Below are 22,855 nucleotides of genomic sequence, written 5' to 3'. Positions count from 1 at the left end.
TCACCTCTCCTCTCTGCTGCTCTCATACCTATCTTCAAGTCCTGACTCCAGTGCTCCTTCTCTGGGCAGCTTTTTGTGAAGAAGTGGCAAGAAGTCTCTTTTGGGAAGGAGTGGCCCAATGCTTAAGAATGGAGTTTGAGAGCCAGTACCAACTCTGCCTCTAACTAGCTGTGCAGCTTTACACATGTTATCTAACCTCTCCAAATATCAGCCTTCAAATTTACCAGGTGGAATTAATAATACTTACTTCACAAGCTTATTATAGGAGGCCAGCATTACCCTGGCAGTACCAAAGCCAGATAAGGACATTACAAGCAAAGAAAGTACAGGTGTAACTTGAAAAATGATTTGGAACTGTGTAGGTTCCTTTACTGGAGAAGGCAATGGCAACCCACTCCAGTACTCTTGCCTGGAAAATCCCATGGACGGAGGAGCCTGGTAGGCTGCAGTCCATGGGGTCGCCAAGAGTCAGACACGACTGAGTGACTTCCCTTTCACTTTTCACTTTCATGCATTGGAGAAGGAAATGGCAACCCACTCCAGTGTTCTTGCCTGGAAAATCCCAGGGAAGGGAGAGCCTGGTGGGCTGCCGTCTATGGGGAAGCACAGAGTTGGACACGACTGAAGCGACGTAGCAGTAGCAGCAGGTTCCTTTACACGCAGATATTTTTCAACAGTAAACACGGCAGCACTAAATAATCCATGGTTGGCTGAATCTGTGAATGTGGAACCACGGATATGATGGAAGCACAGATATGATGCAACCACGGATATGGAGGGACCACATGTATAAAGATCCAACTATAAGTTATGCAAGGGTTATTGGCTGTGAGGAGGGTTGGTGCACCTAATCCCACCCCATTTCCCATATTGTTCTAGGGTCAACTGTACAGACCAATATCTTTGATGAATATAGATACAAAAACTATCAACAAAATATTAGCAGACCAAATTTAACAGCACATTAAAAGGATCATACACCATGATCAAGTGGGATTTATCTCTGGGATGCCAGTATGTCTGGACATATGCAAATCAGTAAATGTGATACACCACATTAATAGAATGAAAGATAAAAATATATGATCATCTCAACAGATGCAGAAAAAGCACTGGACAGAATGGAACATCCTTTCTTGATTAAAAAAAGACTTTCAACAAGTCAAATATAGAAAGAATGTAGCTAAAGGCAAATATAAAAAGCCCACAACTCACACTATGCTCAAGGCTGAAAGGTGGGAAATTTTTCTTCTATGATCAGATCAGAACCAAGACTAGGGTGACAACCTCACCACTCCTATTCCACACATTACTGGAAGTCCACAGCCATAGGAACCAGGTAACATAAAGAAATAAAAGGCATCCAAATAAAAAAGGTAGGAGTATAATTATCTTTATTTGCAGATGATATGATCTCATATGCGGAAAATCCTAAGACTCCACTAAGAAATTGTAAGAACTAATCAGTGAATTCAGTAAAGTTACAGGATAGAAAATCAATGTACAGAAATGCCACATTCCACACTAATAATAAAACATCTGAAAAAGAAATAAAACATACCCGTTCATAATAGCATCAAAAACAATAAAATATTTAAAGATGAATTTAAACAAGGAGGTGGAAACTATAAGACTTTGAGGAAAGAAAATGAAGAAGACACAAATAAATGCAAAGGTATATTATGTCATGACTTGAAGAGTTAGTATTGCTAACTGTCCATATTACTGAAGCCATCTATGGATTCAATGCAATCCCTATCAAATTTTCAACAGCATTTCCACAGGAATAGAAAAAAAATCCTAAATGCTTACATATAGTAGTATAGTGTCAGTTGTTCAGTTGTGTCCACTCTTTGCAACCCCATGGACTGTAGCCCACCAGGACCCTCTTTCCATGGAATTCTCCAGGCAAGACTACTGGAGTGGGTAGCCATTCCCTTCTCCAGGGGATCTTCCCAACCCAGGGATCAAAGCCAGATCTCCTGCATTGCAGGGGGATTCTTTATCATCTGAACCACCAGGGAAGCCCCTAAAATGCTTATGTAAACACAAGACATGCCAAATATATAAAGCAATCCTGAAAAAGAAAAATAAAGCTGGAGGCATCTCAATTCCTGATTTCAAACTATACTAAAAAACTATAGTAATCAAAACAGTATGGTGCTCGCGTAAAAACAGACACATACACCAAGGGGACAGAATTGAGAGCCCACAAATAAGTCCATGCATATACAGGCAATGTTTGACAGGGCTTCCCAGGGTGCAAGCTTCATCCCTGGTCATGGAAGGAACATCCCACATGCCATGTGGCCCAGCCAAAATGTAAAAAAAAAAAAAACAAAGAAACGAACAAAAACATTAAAATGATACTCCAGGGTAGTTTGTTTTGTAGGAATAAAAAGCTCTGGAGATCTGTTGCACAGCATTGTGGGTGGATACACTTAATAGTACTGAACTGTACACTTCAAAAATATTAAGATGGTAGATTTTATGTTATGTGTCTTCTACCACAATATTTAAAAATTTTAAGATACTCCAATGTCAACAACTTGAAGTCTGTTAATGCAGTGATAGAGTAGCAGATTTCACCTTTGCTTATTTCTCTTCCCAGCTTAAGAGCGCATTGACCACTGACTGCCACCTGGTGGCTGGTGCAGGTTGACACGCCCAGCGAGGACCAGCAGTGGCACAACCAGGGCACGAGTCCCGTCCTCTGGCCACATGGAGTGTGAAGGGCATGCCCCCGCTATTCAGGGCCTAACAAAACATGGTCCACTGGAGAAGGGCATGGCAAACCACTTCAGTATTCTTGCCTTGAGAAGACCATGAGCACAATTTATTTAACTGACTTTATAAGAAAACATGTGATAAGAATTTACCACATCAGCAGGCCTCCCTCACCTGCCCACGGCAGCTCTTAAAGTTATCCTATATTAATAAAGCTACTTCTTGCCTATCAAAAAAAAAAAAAGAATTTACCACATCAAAGGAAACTTCTGTTTTGTTTACAAGCCTAACAATGAACTGTGGGAACTAAGCATGAATCTAATCACAATGAATCAACTTTCAGGTTCAACCAACGCCCTTTGGATACACTGATGATCTCATGAACAGCAGGTCATCCCAAATCCTACCATCACAGAATTTACCATGCAGCCCTGGGTCTCTTTTGGTCTCAGGACTGACATCTGGGCTGGTGTGACATCCCATCACACCCTAGAGAAGTGATGGGAAGCCTCTGACCAACCTAATTCCTTCCCCCACACCTCCACTTGTCCCCCACTTCCCACCCCACCAACTAGGAGAGAACCAAAAACTAGTGAAAGGCAAAGGAGAAAAGGAAAGATATACCCATCTGAATGCAGAGTTCCAAAGAATAGCAAGGAGAGATAAGAAAGCCTTCCTAAGTGAACAACGCAAACCAATACAGGAAAACAAAAGAATGGGAGAGACTAGAGATCCCTTCAAGAAAATTAGAGATACTAAGGGAACATTTCGTGCAAAGGTGGGCACAATAAAGGACACTATGGATCTAATAGACACAGAAGATATTAAGAAGAGGTGGCCAGAATACACAGAAGGCAATGGCACCCCACTCCAGTACTCTTGCCTGGAAAATCCCATGAATGCGGGAGCCTAGTGTGCTGCAGTCCATGGGGTTGTGAAGAGTCAGACACGACTGAGCGACTTCACTTTGACTTTTCACTTTCATGCATTGGAGAAGGAAATGGCAACCCACTCCAGTGTTCTTGCCTGGAGAATCCCAGGGATTGGGGAGCCTTGTGGGCTGCCGTCTATGGGGACACAACTGAAGTGACTTAGTAATAGTAGTATACAAAAAGGGATTTAATGGCCCAGATAGCCACAATGCTGTGATCACTCATGTAGAGCCAGCCATCTTGGAGTGTGAAGTCAAGTGGGCCTTAGGAAGCATCACTATGAACAAAGCTAGTGGAGGTGAAGGAATTCCAGCTGAGCTATTTCAAATCCTAAAAGATGAAGCTGTGAAAGTGCTGCACTCAATATGCCAATATTTGGAAAACTCAGCAGTGGCCACAGGAGTGAAAAAGTTCAGTTTTCATTCCAATCCCAAAGAAGGGCAAACCAAAGAATGTTCAAACTACTGCACAATTGCACTCATTTCACATGCTGGCAAAGTAATGCTCAAAATTCTCTATGCCAGGTTTCAACAACAGTATGTGAACCGTGAACTTCCAGATACACAAGCTGGATTTAGAAAAGACAGAGGAACAAGAAATCAAATTGCCAACATCCACTGGATCACAGAAAAAGCAAGAAAAACCCAGAAAAACATTTACTTCTGCTTCACTGACTATGCTAAAGCCTTTGACTGCGTGGATCACAACAAACTGGAAAATTCTTAAAGAGACAGAAATATCAGACCACCTTACCTTCCTCCTGAGAAACCGGTATGCAGGTCAAGAAGCAGCAGTTAGAACTGGACATGGAAAAATGGACTAGTTCCAAATTGGGAAAGGAGTACATCAAGGCTGTATATTGTCACCCTGCTTACTTAACATATATGCAGAGCACATGATGCGAAATGCCAGACTGGATAAAGCAAAAGCTGGAATCAAGATTGTTGGGAGAAATATCAATAACCTCAGTTATGCAGATGACACCACCTTATTGCAGAGATTAAAGAGGAATTAAAGAGCCTCTTGATGAAAGTGAAAGAGGAGAGTGGAAAAGCTGGCTTAAAACTTAACATTCAGAAAACAAAGATCATGGCATCTGGTCCCATCACTTCATGGCAAATAGATGGGGAAACAATGGAAACAAGGGCAGACTTTATTTTCTTGGACTCCAAAATCACTGCAGATGGTGACTGCAGCCATGAAATTAAAACATGCTTGCACCTTGGAATAAAATCTATGACCAACCTAGATAGCATATTAAAAAGCAGAGACATTATTTTGTCCACAAAAGTCTGTCTAGTCAAAGCTATGGTTTTTCCAGTAGTCACATATGGATATGAGAGTTGGACTACAGAAAGCTGAGTGCCAAAGAACTGATGCTTTTAAACTGTGGTGTTGGAGAAGACTCTTGAGAGTCCCTTGGACGGCAAGGAGATCCAACCAGTCAATCTTAAAAGAAATCAGTCTTGAATCTTCACTGGAAGGACTGATACTGAAGCTGAAACTCCAAAATTTTGACCACCTGATGGGAAGAACCGACTCATTGGAAAAGACCCCAATGTTGGGAAAGATTGAAGGCAGGAGGAGAAGGCGATGACAGAGGATGAGATGTGTGGATGGCATCACCTACTCAATGGACATCACAGACTCGATGGACATGAGTTTGAGTAATCTCTTGGAGTTGGTGATGGACAGGGAGGCCTGGCGTGCTGCAGTCCATGGGGTCACAAAGATTCGGACACAACTGAGCAACTGGACTGAACTGAACTGTAGTCCACGGGGTCACAATGGGTAGGATACAACTGAGCAACTGAACAACTCGATTTGCAGCCTGCTCATGTACCTTTCTTCCCCCCTCCTTCCTTCTACTCTAAACAGCCTTAATTTAGAAATTATACATCAAAAAAATTTTTGTCCCATTTATTGAGTATAATTTTCTGTTCTGCGTGATATTTGCTTCCTTTAGCAGGAAAAATAGTTGCTGCCTTTTACTCATGTAGCCCATTCCTGTTATATTTCTGTGTGGGTCAGTGGTCATCACATGGAAAAACATTCCTTTCACTTGCACTAAGGGTTTGGAAACTTTGGGAAAATACCCAAGCGTTCATGGTGTCAATTGCTCCAGGGCTGGGTGCTGGCTGTGCTGTTGCTCACACGTCTTTAGCTCCCACTGTGGGCCCAAGGTCATGCAGATACAGAGGTGGATAGGTCTGAGGGTGCGATCAGAAAATGCAGCGAGGGGAAATGAATAGCGGGCTCTGTATTCTCCAAAGCTGACTTCACTTGTTCTGGGAAACACCACACCTCTGCACTGAAGCAGACAGGAAAGCAACATCGTAATAATATTCTTTTCTAAGCCTTCTTAGAAAGCACCATCTTGAAGAGTTCGTGCTGAACTTACGGGGCTTTCCTGTGGAAAATGGGAGCCCAGAAGAGATTTTAAGTAGGAACTAATTTAATTGGGTTCTAGAAAGATCCTTGGGCAGCCAGGTGGCAGCTAGATGAGAGATGGGCAAGATCCTGGGAAGAGATAGTTAGGGATGCTGCCATGTTCAGGTGAGAGATGATTGATCAAGCTGTGGTCCTGCTTGGAGAAAAGAGGACAGGAGGGCCACAGGCACACAGAGAAGACAGAATCCACTGTGAGGGGTGCAGGTCAGAGACAATAAGGATGCCCTGGGTGAATCCACAGGACAAAGTTTACAAGGAGGAGAGGTAAGACGGGGGCATGGGCTGAACATCACAGAGGCCATGCTGAGTGAGCGGCAACCTTGGGACACACAGGCACAGGTGACCGAAGCCAAGAAGGTCAGAACAGTAGCAGAATAATGGCTCCTCAGAGATGTCCACATCCTGATCCCAAACTCACATGGCAAAGGGGACTTAAGGATTTTGAGATGGAGAGAGTATCCTGAATTACCCAGGTGGCCCAATCTAATTACACATACCCACATAAGCAGATAGTCTTTCCCAGGTGTAGTCAAAGGGAGACATGACAAGGGAAGAAAGGTCAGAGAGATGCAATGTTGCTGGCTTTAAGATGGGGGAGAGAGGCCATAGCCAAGGATGTGGGGAGCCTCTAGATGATGGAAAAAGCAAGGCGATGGATTCTCCCCTGGAGCCTCCAGGCAGGAACGCAGCCCCACTAATAACTTTACTGTAGTCCTGTGAGACCTGTGTTGGAGTTCTGACCTCCAGATTGGTAAGATAATACATTTGGGTTATTGAAAGCCATTATGTTTGTGGTAATTTGTTGCAGCAACAATAAGAGACTAAGACATGGATGACAGATCCAGGTACTTAGCCTGCACACCCACCACCCACCCCTGCCACACACACATACCCATGGACCAATGTCTGCAGCCTTACCCTGGTGATGCCCAGTGCACCCACATTCTCGCTGTAGGAGGTGGTGCCATTCCCTGTTCCCCAGGCCCCTGCCAGCAGGCAGCCCAGGCCCTCGATGCCGATGCCTCGGTTGATGGCGTGCTTTGGAGGGGGTGGTGCCCCCACCAGGCGGGCACAGGCATGATAATCGCCTATTGACTCCACCATTGAGGAGATCACCGCTGCGATGATCCCAAAGACCCCAGCCGGGCTGACGGTGGGGAGGCCCCACTGTCCTGAAAATGCAATGCAGAGGGAATATTAACCCAGAAGACAACAGGTTACTGGATCCCAAATAATTTCTTTCCGAGAGGATTCTCCGGAAGGCTTTAAAAGCTGGGCAACACGTCTTTCAGCCCCACAACTGTCCTGAGACTTTGTCTTGAACCCCTGCCTCACCCGTGCCTCCCTGGGGGTGGGTCCCATGCCCTGACCTTGGGGTCACAGTGCGCACAAAGAACCAGCAACCCGGCCTCTTCCCAGGAAGGCCCTGAAGCATTCTGAAGTCCAGATACTTACTCAGGGAGGCTGTAGCTCCCTAGCCCCCGAGGCCACCCCTGCCTATCACCACTGAAACATGCTTATTCACACAACCTGAGCCAAGAACTGCAGGGAAAGGAGACCAGAAGAGGCCTAAGTGATGGCCTTGACCTCCAACCCAGAAATGTTCTCATTCAGTCCCGAGCCTCCCTTGTGAGGGACCCACCGAGTCCAGGAGGAGCCCCAGATGCTGGCTAGAGGTCGGGGTTCCTCTGGGCTTTTCCCCACCACAGGCTGTTGTCAGATCCCTTGGACAAGATTCTCGCCCCACCCCCTGGCTCTATTCACCACCCGCTCTGGTGCCCTGAGCCCCATGGACAGACCTAGGAAGCGTGTGTCCCAGGCAACAAGGGCCCAGTCTGCTCATTACCTGGGTAAGGCAAGCGAAACCACGGAGCCTGGCTCAGGACGCTGCCTTTGGTGTCAGTGCGGGCCAGGTACCCGTAGGCTGTGGGTGCTGAAGGGAGGGCGTCGGTGACTGTGAGCACAAAGCAGAGCAGCCATGAGATGCAGAGCCCCAGCAGTACCTGCGGAAGGGAGGTGCCCTTCACACCTGGTCCCACTCCCTGCCCCTGTCCACACCTCCCAGCAAGGTTGGGCAAAAGAGAGAATTCAGGAAAGCTCTTCAAAAGAAGAAGTGTTGGATTAGGAACCCTCCCAGTGACAACAGAAATCTGTGTGTCAGGGGATAAGTAACACAGTAAAGGAACACAGACAGTAAACCAAAGGGAGACCTTATGCCAGGTAAAGGCAGAAATGTCCAGCATAGTAGACAAGGCCTGGGTCAGAAGGACTGCAAGCTGACTCCCTTTCTACTGTTTGCTGGTCACATGACTTGCTTCAAACTCCTTGAGCCTGAGTTTGCTCATCTGTACAATGGAATTTCAGCCATTGCTCTGCAGAGCCTGAAGCAGGATTTCTTAAAGTGGGGTCCACAGATGTATTGGTTTATAATCTCTGGTGGTAGAACTCCAGACATCTGTATTTTTAGCAATGTTCCCAAGTGAATCTTATGCACACTGAACTTCTGAACCACTGGCCTACAGGGTTGTGGAAGGATCAATGAGATCATTACATGGAAGTATCATTTTTATAATGCAGAATGTAGGTCATAGGTGAACCAAACCTGAAAACACCTTTATGGGGTTGGCAACTGCGCCTGCTTGACAGATTGGAACAAATTCAACAGAGAAGGCTCTGAAAAAGGAGGCACCATCTGAATCATCCAGGAACCAACGAGAAAGAACCTAAGCATCTTGGCCCTTCGTTTTGCACCCATAGTGGTGATTCTGGCTACCTCCCCCAGGGCCATGCTCTGAGGACATCCCGGGAAACATGAGGAAGCTGTCCTACACTGCTGACCACTGTGGCAACCTGGGGCAAGCTCTCTGCTCCCGCAGGAGAGAAGCATTGAGGGAGGAGCTGTAGGGCATTAAGCCAATGCTCCCACCACCCATGGGCAGGGTGGGGAGGAGCAGTTAGGGGAGGCCGAGGAGGAAAGGCCACTGCAGGTAGAGAGCATTTGACTTGAGGCCCATCAGGGTGAGCAAGAGGCTGCCCCTCGCTCTCCAAGTGAGTCAGCTAAGAATGGCAGTGGGTGGGGAGTGCTTCTTACAGGGAAGATCTGAAACAGGTAGAACTTAGAGGTGTGAGACTTCTTCTCTCGTCCACAAACGGGCACGGGCACTGCGATGTTCTTCAGGTACTGAGAAAACAGCACGATGAGGAAGATGGTCCTGAAACAGAAACAAACCACACCCAACCTGGTGAGCTGGGGCTCATCCAGAGCGAGGATCCAGGAAGCTGGGCCACCATGTGCCTCTGGGTCTGGGGAGTAGGGGCTGCGCTAGGAAGGTCCTCATCTAGGCCCTGCTCTGCATCCTGCCAGCTGGGAACAGGTGGGCGGGCCCTTTCAGAGGCTGCCGGTGGCTGAAGAGGAGGAGTGGGCAGAGGACTACTATTCCTTGGGACCTGAGAAATGAGCATGACAGCTGCATAGATCCAGACTGGAGCCACTGAGGCCAGGGTCAAAGCCCATGTGAATGAACACATCCATCTGTTGTTGCCAAATTCCTCCAAAGCTCTGTTTAAATGTTGAGGGCCTCTTCCCCACCCCACTCCTAAGCCTTCCTGACACTCTTCCCCTGCCCTCTCCATCCCCCACAAGCTGGCTGTCACCACCCCATTCCCTGAATAAGCTTGACACTCTGGGACCCTCATCAGTGTCTCCTGGTATCACAGGTACTTGGGCTCAAGTCTTAACCCTCCGCTAAACTACCAAATGCTTGAGAGCTGGGCTATGTCTCTGTACCCTTCCCAGGAGCTGGAGGTGTACAAATATTTGCTCAGTGAAAACCTAGGAGGCAAGGGACAGGTAGCATCAGCCATCTGTGAACCCTGCACTAAATATGTTTAGACTCTGCCTGTGATGAACTCATTGTCTGTGAGGACTAATAACAAATAAATAGTAATAATACATTCTAAATTGCCATTTCACTGCTTTTTAAGGTATTATAAAGTACATGACCTAGAGAGCCTCTTGATGAGGGTGAGAGAGGAGAATGAAAGTCAGCTTAAAACTCAATATTAAAAAAATTAAGATCATGTCATCTGGTCCCATCACTTCATGGCAAATAGAAGGGGGAAATGTGGAAGCAGTGACAGATTTCCTCTTCTTGGGCTCTAAAATCACTTCAGATGGTGACTGCAAGCCATGAAATTAGAAGACAATTGCTTCTTGGCAGGAGAGCTATGACAAAACTAGACAGTGTGTTAAAACGCAAAGACATCATTTTGCTGACAAAGGTCCATCTAGTCCAAGCTATGGTCTTTCCCGTAGTCATGTATGGATGTGAGAGCTGGACAATAAAAAAGGCAGAGTGCTAAAGAATTGATGCTTTCGAACTGTGGTGTTGAAGAAGACTCTTGAGAGTCCCTTGGAAAGCAAGATCAAACCAGTCAATCTTAAAGGAAATCTACCCTGAATACTCTTTGGAAGGACTGATGCTGAAGCTGAAGCTCCAGTACTTTGGCCACCTGATGCGAACAGCTGACTCATTGGAAAAGACCCTGACACGGGAAAGACTGAAGGCAGAAGGAGAAGAGGGTAACAGAGGATGACATGGTTGGATGGCATCATCTATTCAATGGACATGACCTTGGGCAAACTCCAGGAGATGGTGAGATATACAGGGAAGCCTGGCAGGTTGCAGTCCATGTGGTCAGGAAGAGTCTGACACAACTTGGCCACTGAACAACAAAAAATGTTCATGAAAGTACTTGTAAACCACCTGAGCTTGCCAATATGCAGGACTCACTCTTTTAACTGGGTAACCTTCCTCTAAAGGGAACTCAAATGGCCCTCCCACCCAGGAGGGTACTTACGTGGCAGCAATCCCCCAGTGGATCCCGGCGTCGTCACCCGCGGAATTGAAGAGAGGCAGGGCCATCAGGGAGATTGTGGGAGCAATGGTCAAGGGGCCGATGAAGCGCATGAGGAAGCCAATGAGGCCTGAGAAGCCCACCAGCATCTGGACACAGGAGGCAACCAAGACGGCTCCCTGAAGCTGAAGAGGAAGAGTGGGGCTCATCGACTGAGAGCCGGCCCGCGGCGGGGCGGGGCCTGCAGAGGGGCGGGGCCTGCGGCGGGGCGGGGCCTCGGCCCAGCCCAGGCCACTGGGATCCGTGGTACCTTCAGAGGCAGGGCAGGGGACAGAGCTGGACCCTAAGGGAACCAATGGAAGGCGAGCTCTGACCTCATTCCTCTCTCCAGTCCTCTATTGCCAACTGTCTGTTGGACATTTTCACCTTATGTGAAGTTTTTCAGAAAGTAGACTTCAAGGTTATCATGGTGATAATGTTGGTGACTTGTAATACTGGTGTTACCCAGTAGTGTATTGACCGTCTTGCTGCTTTACTTTTCTCTGTTTTCCTACTTTCAGACTCAGAGGCTGCCAAAGGGGACAGAGAGTGAATTGTTGAGGTTCTGTGGGCTGTCCAGGCTCAGTCGAAACTTTTCCAGACACGATGGGAACAAATGAGCTTGCCCATGTTCTAATTAAACTCCATGGGCAGGCCCTGAAATTTGTATTTTGTACAATTTGGACTTGTCATGAAATATTCTTCTTTTGATTTTTTCCAACCATTTAAAATATAAAACCATTTTTAGCTTGCGGGCCATTCAAAAAAACAAACAGAAGACAGGCAACCGGCCAGATTTGGCTCATAGGCTGTAGTTTGCCAACCCCTGAGCTATGGGACTCATTGAGTTTATTTCTCTTTTTTTACTTTACTTATGTGGGTGTTATACTGTCTTTTTTATCCCTTGCTTTGAAGTCTGATTTCCCAGAAAAGAAAGAAAGAAGTCTGATTCCTGCTTTCTTTTGATTAGTGTTAATATAGTATATTCCTCTCCATCTATTTACTTTTAATCTACATGTATTTTTATATTTAAAGTAGGTTTCTAGAGAAAGACAAATATAATATGATATCACTTATATATAGATCTTTTTTAAAAGGGTATAAATGAACTTATTTACAAAACAGAAATAGAGTCACAGATGTAGCAGACAAACTTATGGTTATCAGGGGATAAGAGATCCCCTGATAGGGGCGGGGGAAATTAGAAGACTGAGGATGACATATACACACTACTATATATAAAACAGATAACTAATAAAGGCCTGCTGTATAGCATGGGGAACACGACTCAGTACTCTGTAATGGTCTGTACATAAGGAGTGGATGTATGTATAACTGATTCACTTTGCTGTGCATCTGAAACTAACACAACATTGTAAATCAACTCCACTCCAATAAAATTTTTTGAAATCAAAGTAGGTTTCATCTGGACAACATACGGTGGGGTCTTATTTCTTGATCCACTCTGACAATCTCTGGTCTTTTAATCAGTGCCTTTAGAGCAATGATGTTCAAAGTAATTATTGATCTAGTTGGATTAATATCCACCATATCCATTACTATTTTCTATTTGTTGTCCCAGGTCTTCATTTCTTTTTTTGTCTTCTACTCTTTTTCTGCCTTTGGTGGTTTTAACTGATATTTGTATATGACTCCATTTTCTCTCCTTTCTTAGCATAACTATTATCCATTGTTTTCCTTTTAGTGGTTGCCCTAGAGTTTGCAATAAACATTTACAGTGAACTCAAGTCCACTTTCAAATAACACTATACCACTTCCTGAGTCGCATGAATAACTTACAGTAACAAAACAATCCTAATTTCTCCCACTTAGCCATTGTATCATTGCTGTCATTCATTTCACTTATAAATAAGCATACACAAGTATATAAATTTTTTTAAACTACCATAATACCAGAAGGTGAAGTTTAAATTGGTCTAATGTGTTGAAACCTGAGCTCGACATCTCTTCCCTACCATCATTTTCTTACAACATAATGACTATTTACCTGTCCTCTCTATTACTTCTTATCTCCCAGAAAGAAATGACATGACTATTGGTCCTGTATTTGCCTCACTTTCATTTGTGGCTACTATTGTGATGTAGAGTTGGACTGCTAACCATTGGTGGTTTCAAGACTTGAGATGTGTGTCAACAAATATAACCCAGTGAAACATGGAAAAATCTACCTTGAATTCCAATAGGCTGCTGCTGCTGCTGCTAAGTCGCTTCAGTGGTGTCTGACTCTGTGCGACTCCATAGATGGCAGCCCACCAGGCTCCCCCGTCCCTAAGATTCTCCAGGCAAGAACACTGGAGTGGGTTGCTATTTCCTTCTCCAATGCATGAAAGTGAAAAGTGAAAGTGAAGTCGCTCAGTCGTGTCCGACTCTTGGCGACCCCATGGACTACAGCCTACCAGGCTCCTCTGTCCATGGGATTTTCCAGGCAAGAGTACTGGAGTGGGGTGCCATTGCCTTCTCCATCCAATAGGCTAGCTCGGTGAATTAAACCAATCCATTGATCAGTGAAAGGAAGTTGAAACTTGCAAAAACTTTCCCATGTTACAGCACTGGTGAAAAGCCCTGGACCAGCAGATGGAGCTAAAATACCACAGCTAAGACTCTGGGTTTGTGCTCACTCTCAGACACTTGGAAGCGATGTGGGAAAGAAATAGTGGAGGCTACTGTTCTGGACCTGGACAAGAAGAACCTCTACCCTAGGCCCTGTGCATTAGAGCAGGGGTTGGCAAACTTTTTCTGTAACTGGTCAGATAGTAAACATTTCAGGTTTTCTGGGCCACATGTAGTTTCTGTCACATATTCTTTTTTTAATTTTAAACAACTTAAAAAATGTAAAAAACCAGGACTTCCCTGGTGGTCCAGTGGTTACAACTCCACCCTTCCATGTCAGGGGACAAAGGTTCAATCCCACACACCCAGCAGCATGGTGTGGCCAATAATAAATAAATAAAATGTAAAAACTATTCTTAATTGGTAAGGAGTAAAAAACAGATTGGGTAACTTCCCTGGTAACTCAGCTGGTAAAGAAACCACTTGCAATGCAGGAAACCCCAGTTTGATTCCTGGGTCAGGAAGAGCCCCTGGACAAGGGGTAGGCTACCCACTCCAGTATTCTTGGGCTTCCCTGGTGGCTCAGACAGTAAAGAATCCACCTGCAATGCAGGAGAACTGGGTTCGATCCCTGGGTTGGGAAGATCCCCTGGAGGAGGGCATAGCAACCCACTCCAGTGTTCTTGCCGGGAGAATCCCCATGGACAGAGGAGCCTGGTGGGCTACAGTCCACGGGGTCACAAAGGGTCAGACACGACTGAGCACAGCACAAAACAGATTACAGGCTAGATTTGGTCCAAGAGCCACAGCTTGCTGACTCTTGCTTTAGAAGACTCAGAAACACTAGAATAGTGAACTCACTAAAGAAACACGGTTATGTCTGTCGCTTGGGATTCTGTGCTCGGTGCAAGCTCAGCATGACCCACATCCCTAAACATCCTCTCACTACTAGCACTGTGTCCTCAGAACAAGGTAACTGCTTCTGACTATTACAGTGTTAGAGCAGCCACGTCATTAGAACACAGGAAGGATTCAAGCAACAGAAGAGATCGGGCAGGAGAGGAGACAAATTAACTTGTTGGACCTTTCTTCTCAGATAGAACGAAGGCAAGAGATTCTTGTATAAGAAATTATAGTGCTTGGGTCTTCCCTGGTCCCTCAGTGACAAAGAATCCACTTGCCAGTGCAGGACACATGGGTTCCATCCCTGATCCAGGAAGATCCCACATGCCGCAGAGCAACTAAGCCCATGGGCCACAACTATTGAACCTGTGCTCTAGAGCCCGGGAGCTGCACCTACTGATCCCACGTGCCTCACCCACTGAAGCCCAGGTACCCTGGAGCCCATGCTCCGCAACAAGAGAAGCCACTGAAAGGAGAAGCCCATGCACCACAACTAGAGAGTAGCCCCCACTTGCCCATGTGCAGCGACAAAGGCCCAGCCCAGCCAAAAATAAGTTTTAAAAAAAAGGAATTATAGTTCTCTGCCGGAAGCAGGAGCTCCGCCCGTGGCAAAGGTCATGAGGAAGGAGGCTCGGCATACGCAAAGGCGGGATCGAGCCTCAGGAGTCCCCCTGGAAATTCTCGAGTATCTACCCCCAAAACCAGAGTCTGCCTACTTTACTGCTTTGTGCTCTCACCTACACCTCTGACTTTATGGGGGGCTGTCCTGGGCGTGACAAGAGTGTTTTAGTTCACAACCCTGAGAGGCGTGAGATGTTCTAAACTGTCTAAATACAGATTCCTTTGAGCAGTTAAAAGATTGATTAGAAATTGTACTGGTGAAGGGTTTTTCACTTGTTGGGCCAATGTTTGCTGCTAAGTTTCCATATCCCTTACCTGTTGTGTCCCTACCAGTGTATTGATTAATATAATTGGTGTAAGTAGTAGCTTTAATGTTTGTAACCTTGGACCCTTGAGTTAATTCTTTTTCTTGTTATACTCCACCACACCTTTGCCCTATAGGAATGCAACTTTATCTAATGCTTTTGGAGGGTGGCGCCTGACTAATCACCTTTAGAGAAAAATAAGTTTTCTGAAGAAAGGGTCTTAAAATGTTAACAGGCCTCCAGGCCAGAAGATGATGCAAATCACCTAAATTGTGCATATGATAAGTTTGCAGGAAGAAAGCCTGGCTTACTGCATGACTCTACCCCTTCCTGCATTATCCTCTATGCATAACTTAAGGTATAAAAACTATTTTGGAAAATAAAGTGCAGGCCTTGTTCACCGAAGCTTGGTCTCCCCATGTCGTTCTTTCTCTCACCTTCTGGCTGAATTATTCAGCCTCTTTTCTCCACTGAATTTCCTCACTGAGCTATCCTTATTTAACCACTCTTTATATCTTTAATTAACATTTAAATAAGCTGTTGTTTCCTAATCGCCGATGCCCTCTCCCCTTCGAAACCCCTGACTCCACTGCGGCTGGACCCCGGCAGTTCTCAGTAAGTCTAAGTGAAAGGGAAGTCGTGCCCCTGGCATCTAGCAGATCAGGGTAAAGAAACTGATGAAATAAAATTCATATTTTAAGGCAGACAAGAAAAAAAATTAAATATAAAAGATGATTGCTCCTTGGAAGAAAAGCTATAACAAACTTTATAAAAAAGCAAACAAACAGACAGTATATTAAAAAAGCAGAGACATTACTTTGCCAACAAAGGTCCGTATAGTCAAACTGTGATTTTTCCAGTCGTCATGTATGGATGTGAGAGCTGGACCATAAAGAAGGCTCAGCACCAAAGAATTGATACTTTTGAACTGTGGTGCTGGAAAAGATTCTTGAGAGCCTCTTGGACTGCAAAGAGATCAAACTAGGATATATAAAAGAAAGAAATCCTGAATATTCATTGGAAAGGCTGATGCTGAAGCTGAAGCTGAAGCTCCAATCCTTTGGTCACCTGATGCGAAGATCTGACACACTGGAAAAGACCCTGATGCTGGGAAAGATTGGAGGCAGGGGGAGAAGGGGAAGACAGAGGATGAGATGGATGGATGGCATCACCAGCTCAATGGACATGAGTTTGAGCAAACTCTGGGTGATGGTGAAGGACAGGGAAGCCTGCATGCTGCAGTCCATGGGGTCACAGAGTCAGACACAACTGAGCGACTGAACAACAACAAAAAAGAAAGACAAGAAAAAAAACTAAATATTAAATTCCTTCTGTTTATTTGGGCCTCCTCCCTCCCTAAAATGCAGTGTCCACCCACATTACACATTAACCGGAGCTCTTCAAAGATGGATGGGCCAGATAAACTGTAAAGCAGTGTTTTTTTTTTTTTTTTTTCTTCTTCTGATGTTAACAATGTAACTTCTTTAATTTTTTATTTATCTTTTAATTGAAGGATTAGTGCTTTACAGAATTGTGTTGGCTTCTGCCAAACATCAACATGAATCAGCCATAGGTATACATATGTTCCCTCCCTCTTGAACCTCTCTCCCATCTTCCTGCTCATCCTACCCCTCTAGGTTGTAGCAATGTAACTTCTTGAAAGAACAGTGTTCTTTCTCAGCTCTGTTGGGAGTCATGGTGACCTGCTGTTCCCTTCTATGTGCTTACCTGGACAATGTATCCCTGGTGAACTTTACATGAAATATCAGTATGTCATTTTAACATATGATCCTGTTAGGTAGGTAGAATAGGGAAAAGGAGTCCAAAATGGCGGTGGCTAAAAGACAAGGAAGGTCCGAGGACCAGAGTGAAGACTTCAGGCAGAACAAACAGAACAAACAGCACTCCTGGCTAAGCCCAGTTTGCATAGGGCAGGCCCAGGTGGAGGAAAAAAACATAAAAGGAGGAGCCAAAGCGCTTTCCCACGGACTCTCTCTCCCACGTGCACCCGCTCTCTCTCTCTCTCTCTCTTTCTCCCTCCCCACGCACTCCTCCACTCTCTTCTCTTCAAGTCTTGGATTCTCCTGCTATCTTATAAATAAAATGGAGCTGTAACACTGATTTGCCTAAGAACTGTAACACGGTTTGACCAAGACCCGAGAGCTGTGATGTGCCGAGGGCTTTAATGTCCATTGCTCCAAATCTTTGTTGTGACGAGACAAAGAACCGAGGAACATACACTCGCGTGACAATCCTTTTTCTCAAAAATGTATATGACTATGCTTTTGACTTCTAACAGGTGAAACAGTTCCCAGAGCTTCCTGACAATCTGCTCCCTGGGTTATAATCCTCAGTTTGGCTCGAATAAAATCCCCCCCTTTTTTTCTTAACTTGATAGTTAATTAAAATTTCCACTTCTTATTCTTTCAGTTCAGTTCAGTCGCTCAGTCGTGTCTGGACTCTTTGCGACCCTATGAATCACAGCATGCCAGGCCTCCCTGTCCATCACCACCTCCCGAAGTTCACTCAGACTCACGTCCATCAAGTCAGTGATGCCATCCAGCCATCTCATCCTCTGTCATCCCCTTCTCCTCCTGCCCCCAATCACTCCCAGCATCAGAGTCTTTTTCAATGAGTCAACTCTTCGCATGAGGTGGCCAAAGTACTGGAGTTTCAGCTTCAGCATCATTCCCTCCATAGAACTCCCAGGGCTAATCTTCTACAGAATGGACCTGTTGGATCTCCTTGCAGTCCAAGGGACTCTCAAGAGTCTTCTCCAACTCCACAGTTCAAAAGCATCAATTCTTCGGGGCTCAGCCTTCTTCACAGTCCAACTCTCACATCCATACATGACCACTGGAAAAACCATAGCCTTGACTAGACGTACCTTTGGTGGCAAAGTAATGTCTCTGCTTTTCAATGTGCTATCTAGGTTGGTCATAACTTTCCTCCCAAGGACTAAGCGTCTTTTAATTTCATGGCTGCAGTCACCATCTGTAGTTTGCTTAGTTTTAATTTGCATTTACCAAAGCCAAGTATTGCCTCCCTGGGGGAGAGTAGAAACAAAACCAAACCTCAAACCACATGTGTTTTGTGATTCATGCTATTGATGATATAATACAAATAGGCTGCACTGAACAAGAAATACACCCTGCTTTGAAAAAAGTAGTTCAACAAAAGGCATTTGAAGGTTAGCCAATTGACCTGGCAAAAATCCAGGGCCCACCAGCTTGACAAGTGAAATCCTTAGGTATGTCTTGGTCTAGAGGTACATGGAAAAGTTTATTAAATACTAAAACCCCCTGTTAACTCTGAGTCCACCTTGAGAAAAGAAAGGAAGCACAAGGACTTGATAGATCACTGAAGTACATCACATCTGGTGTACTCTTGGACTGCACATCAGAGCACAGGCATGTGCAGAAAGGCTGTTTTTGAAAGGGAAGAACAGCAGAAAGTTCTGGCTGAAATTCACAAGTTATGGCTCAGACTGGTCTCAGACCAGCATCCCAACCAGCACAGCACTCCTGAGATAACAGAAGTGTTGGTGGTTGAGTCCACGCCGAAAGAGGGCTGACCCTGGCAGATGCCAGATGCTTCAGCTCTGAGTGGGGCATTTGGTGCAGAGGTGGACCAAAGGAGCTACTCAGCCACTCTCCTTCTGAAAGGCCATTCCTAACTAGTCTGCTACTCAGCACTGTTTGGAATTAGAGCACTAGTGACTGGAACCAAATAACTCCAAGATCAGAAATCTCAATGATATCTTGAATGATGTCAGAAAGACATTCAAATAAGGAAGGGGCGTGCACGCATATTAAGTCTCATCAACAGAACTTGCTGATTAAAGGAAATAGTTACATTCAGGAGAAGAAAACACAGTTAAACAAGGAGCAGTTCATAGGATCCATGAATAAGTGACAGTCCTGCCTTCCCTGGGTGGGCACTACTTCACAAGATAATCTAACTCGAGCAACCAAGATTTGGATCTCACTATGTGGGTCTTTGAATTCAAAAAGCAAGTTGCAGTCTTGCTGAAGGTGCTGCTCATCCACTTGAGAAAGACTGAGACTGAAAGAGTGTAACATTTCAGTGGAAGGGCTTTGATGGAGAAGGAAGGCAAGTCTAAGTCCAGCCAATGAACAATGTGTGTGATGTGGCAGAGGACATGAAATTACCTAGAATCATCCCTTTAGAATTTTAGATTCTCAAGCTGAAGCCAATGGACTAGCACTTTGGTCTGGCAAGTTGGTCATAGAGGCTGTACTGAAATTTCACCTTTTATGGGACAGGACTTAATAGTCAAATCTCAAATGCTGGTGGTTCATATCAATATCCCTGTGTCTTAAAAAAGAGGAGGGAAGTATGACTTTGAATGTAGTCACTATGGTCCAGGAGATGACACCTCGGGTCACAAGCCACCCACACGTGGGCTCAGAAACTGCACAATCTCCATCTCTATCTGACATTGTTTGTGTCTCCCAGGATGATCCAGATTGATGACAATGATTGATTGATTGATGACAGTGTTGGGCACAGGTGCCTCTAGTGGGAGAACATGAGGATAAATGGCCCATCACAGAGCTGGTAGGCTGCCTGAACTGGACAGTCCACAGAGTAGGGAAGGTTTTTAACACTCTTTAAAAACCTGGTGGTTCTGGAGAACTGTGGTGCTGGAGAAGACTCTTGAGAGTCCCTTGGACAGCAAGGAGATCAAACCAGTCAATCCTAAAGGAAATCAACCCTGAATATTCATTGGAAGCTGAAACTCCAATACTTCGGCCACCTGATATGAAGAGCTGACTCATTGGAAAAGGTCCTGATGCTGGGGAAAAATTGAGGACAGGAGGAAAAGTGGGTGACAGAGGATGAGATGGTTGGATGGCATCACCAACTCAATGGACATGAGTTTCAGCAAACTCCAGGAGACAGTGAAGGACAGGGAAGCCTGGCCTGCTGCAGCCCATGGGGTCCCAGAGTCAGACATGACTTACTGACTGAACAACAAGAAAAACCTAGTATGTACAGTGTTTCTGATTTGAACTTTGCTTATCCTATCACTGAAGCCCTGGCACAGGCTACGATATAGAGACTAGCCACCCAGACTGAAATCACCATGAAGGTCAACTTATAAACAGCCCAAGGATCACTTTTCATAGCATGAACATGACAGGAATGGAGCAAGAAATACAATATCCACTGATCTTTTCATATTTCATGACTGCTTCTGCTGCTGCTAAGTGGCTTCAGTCGTGTCTGACTCTGTGCGACCCCATAAACGGCAGCCCACCAGGCTCCCCTGTCCCTGGAATTCTCCAGGCAAGAATACTGGAGTGGGTTGCCATTTCCTTCTCCAATGCATGAAAGGGAAAAGTGAAAGTGAAGTCGCTCAGTCGTGTCCGACTCTTCCTGACCCCATGGACTGCAGCCTACCAGGCTCCTCCGTCCATGGGATTTTCCAGGCAAGAGTACTGGAGTGGGGTGCCATTGCCTTCTCCATATTTCATGACACTTCACCCCAAAGCAGTAAAATTACAGCAAAATTAGAATATGTGCTTGAAGCAATAAAATGTGGGTGACAAAGACAGAAGGGCAGGCTTTGCAGGGTAACACAGTGTAAGCTCAAGATCAAGCTGAAAATGGGGCATAAAAGTGAGTCACCAGTGGAGCAGTTGGAGCAGAGGGTAAAGAAATCTTATTTTCCCAGGACTAGAGCTTTGGTTGTGTTCCTTAAGATGGAATACTAGAATCAATTTAATTTGACTTGCTGGTATTCGGATGGTATTTATGGGCAGGATTGGAAAGTCTGGTGTTTTTCAGAAGAAGACATGCATCCTACCCAGTGGAAAGAATCCAGTGACAATATATTTATTAAATCATGTGAAAGTACCTTGGGAAAGGACACACAAAGGAAGGTTTAGCAATGTTATTTTTCCTGCCCACTAATTAAAAGTTAGGGGAGAAAAACTCAAAACCCCCTCTAGGAGCAAGAAAATGGGTTGAGAAGGGCTCATCGTGGGAAAAAAGAAAAACATGGTGGCAGAAAGAATTGGAGTCACCAAATCTTGCATCAAATAATGCTACTTTTGCCCATTGTGTTTAAATGGGAATAAGAAAATGATTTCTTAGTCATACTTCTAGATACATCTTCAATCTGGGATGAGGGGTGCTGGCATCATAGTTGATTCTATGAAACTGAAACACATCTAATAAAGCTAGACCCAAAGTATACTGGGCTGTACTGAATAGACAACAAGGAATGAACACTGTGAAAGTAGCCAGTACCTACAGTGATGCTGGCATATTTAGGACGTGGTCTGTGTGAACTTTGAGATTAAAAGGTCATAGACAGGTTATAGACTAACTATGAGCTCACAGGTGATTTACATGATACTTGATGAAATGAAAGTCATAGAAATAATGATAAATAACAAAATCTATATTATATTGAACTCGCTTTTCAGTTTAGTCGCTCAGTCGTGTCCGACTCTGTGAGACTCAATGAACCGCAGCACGCCAGGCCTCCCTGTCCATCACCAACTCCCGGAGTTCACTCAGACTCATGTCCATCGAGTCAGTGATGCCATCCAGCCATCTCATCCTCTGTCGTCCCCTTCTCCTCCTGCCCCCAATCCCTCCCAGCATCAGAGTCTTTTCCAATGAGTTAACCCTTTGCATGAGGTGGCCAAAGTACTGGAGTTTCAGCTTTAGCATCATTCCTTCCAAAGAATACCCAGAACTGATCTCCTTCAGAATGGACTGGTTGGATCTCCTTGCAGTCCAAGGGACTCTCAAGAGTCTTCTCCAACACCAGAGTTCAAAAGCATCAATTCTTCGGTACTCAGCTTTCTTCACAGTCCAACTCTCACATTCATACATGACCACAGGAAAAACCATAGCCTTGACTAGATGTACCTTTGTTGGCAAAGTAATGTCTAGTCACTGGTTAAAGGGCTTCTCAGGTGGAGCAGTAGTAAAGACTCTGCCTGCCAATGAAGGAGATGCAAGAGACTCGGGTTTGATCTCTAGGTCGGGAAGATCTGCTGGTTTAGGAAATGGCAACATACTCCAGTATTCTTGCCTGGAACATTTCATGCACAGAGGAGCCTGGCAGGCTACAGTCCACGGGGTCACAAAGAATCATACACGACTGAGCAGACACACACATACACACACACACAAACACACCTGTTAATGTGGCAAGCATAGGAGCAGAAATGAGTCCAGGTGTTCAAATAGACCTATAAGATGAGGACAATTACAGTTAATTCTATGTCATTCAATAGCATCATAAAAGAATGATACAAGTTTACCATAATGCACTCAGTAGAGTGGCTAACATGAAAAAGCTAGAAAATGTTGGTGAGATTGTGGAGTAACTGGGACTCACATATGATGCTGGCAGGAGGGTAAACTGGAACATCCATTTCAGAAATGTATTTGCTGCTGCTGCTG

General features: G+C 45.1%; 1 protein-coding gene across 2 annotated transcripts in view; it reads right to left on the bottom strand.

Annotated features, from left to right (window-relative positions):
* LOC113891175 (solute carrier family 23 member 2-like) overlaps positions 1-22,855 on the bottom strand; it is an 85,114-nt gene that overhangs the window by 15,083 nt on the left and 47,176 nt on the right. For both annotated transcript variants that reach the window (XM_027538921.1, XM_027538920.1), the window contains exons 5-8: positions 10,971-11,152; positions 9,202-9,322; positions 7,957-8,113; positions 7,029-7,282 (exon numbers count right to left, since the gene is read on the bottom strand). In XM_027538921.1, the coding sequence (XP_027394722.1) occupies positions 7,029-7,282; positions 7,957-8,113; positions 9,202-9,322; positions 10,971-11,152 (714 nt within the window). The remainder of the gene's footprint in view (positions 1-7,028; positions 7,283-7,956; positions 8,114-9,201; positions 9,323-10,970; positions 11,153-22,855) is intronic.

The sequence above is a fragment of the Bos indicus x Bos taurus genome, chromosome 4 (assembly GCF_003369695.1).
Source record: "Bos indicus x Bos taurus breed Angus x Brahman F1 hybrid chromosome 4, Bos_hybrid_MaternalHap_v2.0, whole genome shotgun sequence".
NCBI classification, from domain to species: Eukaryota; Metazoa; Chordata; class Mammalia; order Artiodactyla; family Bovidae; genus Bos; species Bos indicus x Bos taurus.
Note: the sequence above shows the minus strand (reverse complement) of the source record. Positions and strands in the feature narration are given on the sequence as shown.